The sequence below is a fragment of the Triticum aestivum genome, chromosome 7D (assembly GCF_018294505.1).
Source record: "Triticum aestivum cultivar Chinese Spring chromosome 7D, IWGSC CS RefSeq v2.1, whole genome shotgun sequence".
Classification (NCBI taxonomy): Eukaryota; Viridiplantae; Streptophyta; class Magnoliopsida; order Poales; family Poaceae; genus Triticum; species Triticum aestivum.
Window position 1 is genome coordinate 257,082,499 of NC_057814.1, and position 3,705 is coordinate 257,086,203.

Genomic DNA, 3,705 nt, shown 5'->3' on the forward strand with positions numbered 1-3,705 from the left:
CAAACTCTGTAGCACATATTAAAATGTTCAAAAAATTCTGAAAAGAAATCCGACACTTGACACAACATCAATGTATGTTGTCATAAAAATTCAAATTAAAATTCGAAACATTGCTCGAGATACACAAATTATAAAATGGACATCAATGTGAATGAGCCTAATCTAAAGCCCAACTTATGTTGTGTACTATTTACTGTCGAATCTGTAATTTATGTTTCTCAAGCTATGTTTCGAATTTTGATTTCAAATTTTTTGACAACATACTTTTATGTTGTATCAATGTGCTGGATTTTTTTCAGAATTTTTCAAACATTTAAAAATGTGCTACCGAAATTTGGAGCACCGGGAGCACCATAGGGGTGGGAGTACTAGATATTTCGCCAGGAGCACACAACATTGCAATTATTTGTTTTTTCTCTTACATTCTTCACGGGGTAATGACATTATTTGGGCTTGTCCGATGGGAGGCATTTGGCTGGCCCACTGCAGGCCATCTTTTTTTTTTGGACTTCATTGCAGGCCATCTGGCTGCACTTGGTTAGTGCCGTGGGAGTATTGTAGCGAACTGACGTTTGCTCGAACCAATCGTTCGATCTGCCGAAAGTCAGTTCGTTATCCGGGACCAATATACAAAGCAAAGGAACCCGTGCAATTGTGTATTATGGCCCTGTTTGGTTCATAAATCCTAAGACTTTTTTTAGTCCTAACTAAAAAGGCTCTAGTCCTAAAAAGTCTCTACCTGTTTGTTTTCAGGGATTAAAAAGTCACTAGTCCCTCCCTAAAGGTTATTAAATGACATGTAAAAGACCATGTTACCCTAGTAGTCCCCCCCAAAGGTTATTAATGGGTGCAGGGAGGGGCATTGTTGGAAAAATCCCAAAAGGTGCAAAAAAAGACTATCCTTGAGAGTCTTCTTTATTTAGTCCCAAAAAACAACCTCCTGTTTGTTAAAAAGTCTCTAGGAGGGACTTTTTTTAGTTCCTACACCAAAAAGTCCTGGAAACAAACACCCCCTATGCTCCCTCAATTCAACGAGGGATGCATTGATAATTCTGCTGGCTATTGTTCCACATCCTAAAAATGCCAATGGACAACTGAAAATTGAAGGTGAAAACGAAAAAAAGTACTGATATATAAATATAAAGTACTCTATGCATATTCAACTTAGCACAGTCACCACGAGCAAGCCGTTGCCCGCCATCACACTGTCTGCGTCTGCATGGCAGCTTTTGACGTCGCCATGGGCCTCCGCGCCGGTCAGCTCGCGCGCGCGAACGGCCTGATCCTCCCAGTCGGTGCGCTGCACCGCTCGCAGCATCAGGGCCGCGCACACCAGCTGCGCCGCCAGCATGCCAGCCCACATGCCCCGGAAGTCGAGCCGTGCCGGCCAGAACGCCAGCGCCAGAGCGGCCGGCATGCCGACGCCATAGAAGGCTGAGGCGTTTATCCTCGCGGCCTTCCCCGGCCGCGCGCTGCCGCGGAGCACGCCGCAACCCGCTGTCTGCGGGCAGTTGCCCAGCTCGGCGGCGCCGAGAATGGGCAGCGCCACGGACGTCAGCCGGAGGATGGCCGCATCTGCGGTGAACATTCGCGCCCATACGCCCCTCACGGACGCCGCGAATGCGCACGCCACGAGGCCCAGCGCGGCGCCACAGGCGAGGCCGACGCGTGCCGCAAGGCGCGCACGCTCCGGCCGTCCCGCGCCGAGCTCATGCCCGACGCGCGTGGACACGGCGCAGCTGAGGGAATGCGGGAAGATATACACCAGTGACGTGGTCTGTATGAGTATTCCCATAGTTGCCACCGCCGCTTTCGGGTCGGCGAGCACGCCGCAAAGCATGACCATGATCTCGTACCACCACCACTCCAGGCATACCGACATGCAGCTGTGAACGGAGAGCCTCACCAAGCGGCCCCATTCCAGAGCAGGTTCCTCCATCGGGGACAAACATGCACCATCTTTGCCATCGCTGCCGCCATTGCCATGGGTTACTCCGGAGAAGTAAACGTAGGTCACGAGGAACAGCAAGAAGTTTAGGTTGGTGCAGACGGCTCCGAGGGCGACGCCGCGGATACCGAGGTGGAGACCCTGCACGAGGATGCAGTTGATGGGAACGTGGAGCAGGAGCGAGGCGGCGGCTGCGTACGTGATCGGGAGCGTGATGGCCTGCGCGCGGAGGTACACGCGGATCGGGTGGAGGAAGGACTGCACGAGGAGATCTGGCAGCGAGCATATGATGAAGTCGTAAGCAGCGGCCGCAATGTCGGGGTCCTGCCCTGTGGCGACGAGGATGCGGTGCATGGCGACCCAGAGCAGGCTGACGGGGATGGACGCGACCAGGAGCAGCGAGACGGTGCGGCGGAGCGCCGCGGCGAGGACAGACGTGCGGCCGGCACCGAACGCCTGGCCGCACACCGGGTCCATACCGGCGGCCAGCCCGGAGAGCACCGAGTAGCCGGTGATGTTGGCGAAGCCGAGCGCGAGGGAGCCTCCGGCGAGTGGCAGGCGGCCGAGCCGGCCAAGAAAGATCATGGACACTAGGGAGCGCGCGTACATGAGCAGCCCCGCGCCGACCATCGGCACGGCGAGCCGCACGATAGAGGCCACCTCGGCACTCGCGCCGCCGCCGCCTCGCGCTTTCTTTGGCCGGTCATGCAGCACGGGTGGCTGGAGCAGAGCCTCGTGGACGCATCGTGCTTGCTGCTGGGAGCAATGGCACATTGCAAATTTGCAGTGTGTTGCGTGCGTGCGTGTTGTTTTGGCAGCAGGGTGCGTGCCAGATGCTAGCTCAGGTCAGGGCTTTGCTTGCGTAGCTATCCATGGTGGCTTTGGATCGTATATATAAACCGTTGTGCTGACATCCTTTGAAAACTTCCGGTGTGTTTCCGTCCCATATTTTTGTGTGGGGCCTACAATATTACGATTTGCTAAATATCAATTGACCCAGACTTAGCCATCGACTTTATTAATAGTTTTACTAAGTCTCAGTCGACTTAGACTTCGTTATGTCTTGATCGATAATATCCCTTTTTTGATTTTACATGGAGATTTGTGCAAAAAAAATTACTTTTATTTTTTTATATATTATATCACTTGATTGAGACTTCGTTAAGTCTGAGTTTTATTAACCAGTGGGTCATCGAGGTTTGCTTGTGTTAGTTTCTTTTTTTCTTTGGAGGGGTAATGCTTGCTTCTTTAGGGGTCGAATGGTATGCTTATGACTAGCTTGTCTTTTTTTTCCCGAGAATCATGACCAGGGCTGTTTCTATCGTAGCAGATGGTGCCATGGTGGGCTATCCCTTGGGGTCATTGTCCATCCATCCTGGCCTTTTTTATGTGGGCTATAGGTTGTGGCTTGCTGTGTTATTTTTTTTCTTTTTTTTCTCATAGTTTATCCATGTAACTGTTTGGATTCTCTAATGTAAATGTTTACTCTCCTTTTGATAAAAAATGTTTATTCTCCTCTAAAATTATATTTAAATGTTTACTCAAAAACTAAGGTTTCCCCCTATGAATTAATATATGGAGGAAAAGCAGAAAAAAACATAGCGGTTGGTAGTTCTTAGGGCATCTCTGATATTGTTTTAGGTGGCATTTTCTTTGTTCTTTTTACTTTTTAGACGCATAATATTTGATATATTGAAACTGCATCTAACCTTTTTGTGCAACTAACCATATTAGAATGGCATTTTGTATTTTATTTT

General features: G+C 50.0%; 1 protein-coding gene across 1 annotated transcript; it reads right to left on the reverse strand.

Annotated features, from left to right (window-relative positions):
• Positions 1-936: 936 nt before the first annotated feature.
• Positions 937-2,789, reverse strand: LOC123169204 (protein DETOXIFICATION 49-like). Its single transcript, XM_044587045.1, has one exon. It carries the CDS (start codon positions 2,720-2,722, stop codon positions 1,160-1,162), a length of 1,563 nt encoding a protein of 520 aa, XP_044442980.1. The 5' UTR covers positions 2,723-2,789; the 3' UTR covers positions 937-1,159.
• Between the last annotated feature and the right edge of the window lie 916 nt (positions 2,790-3,705).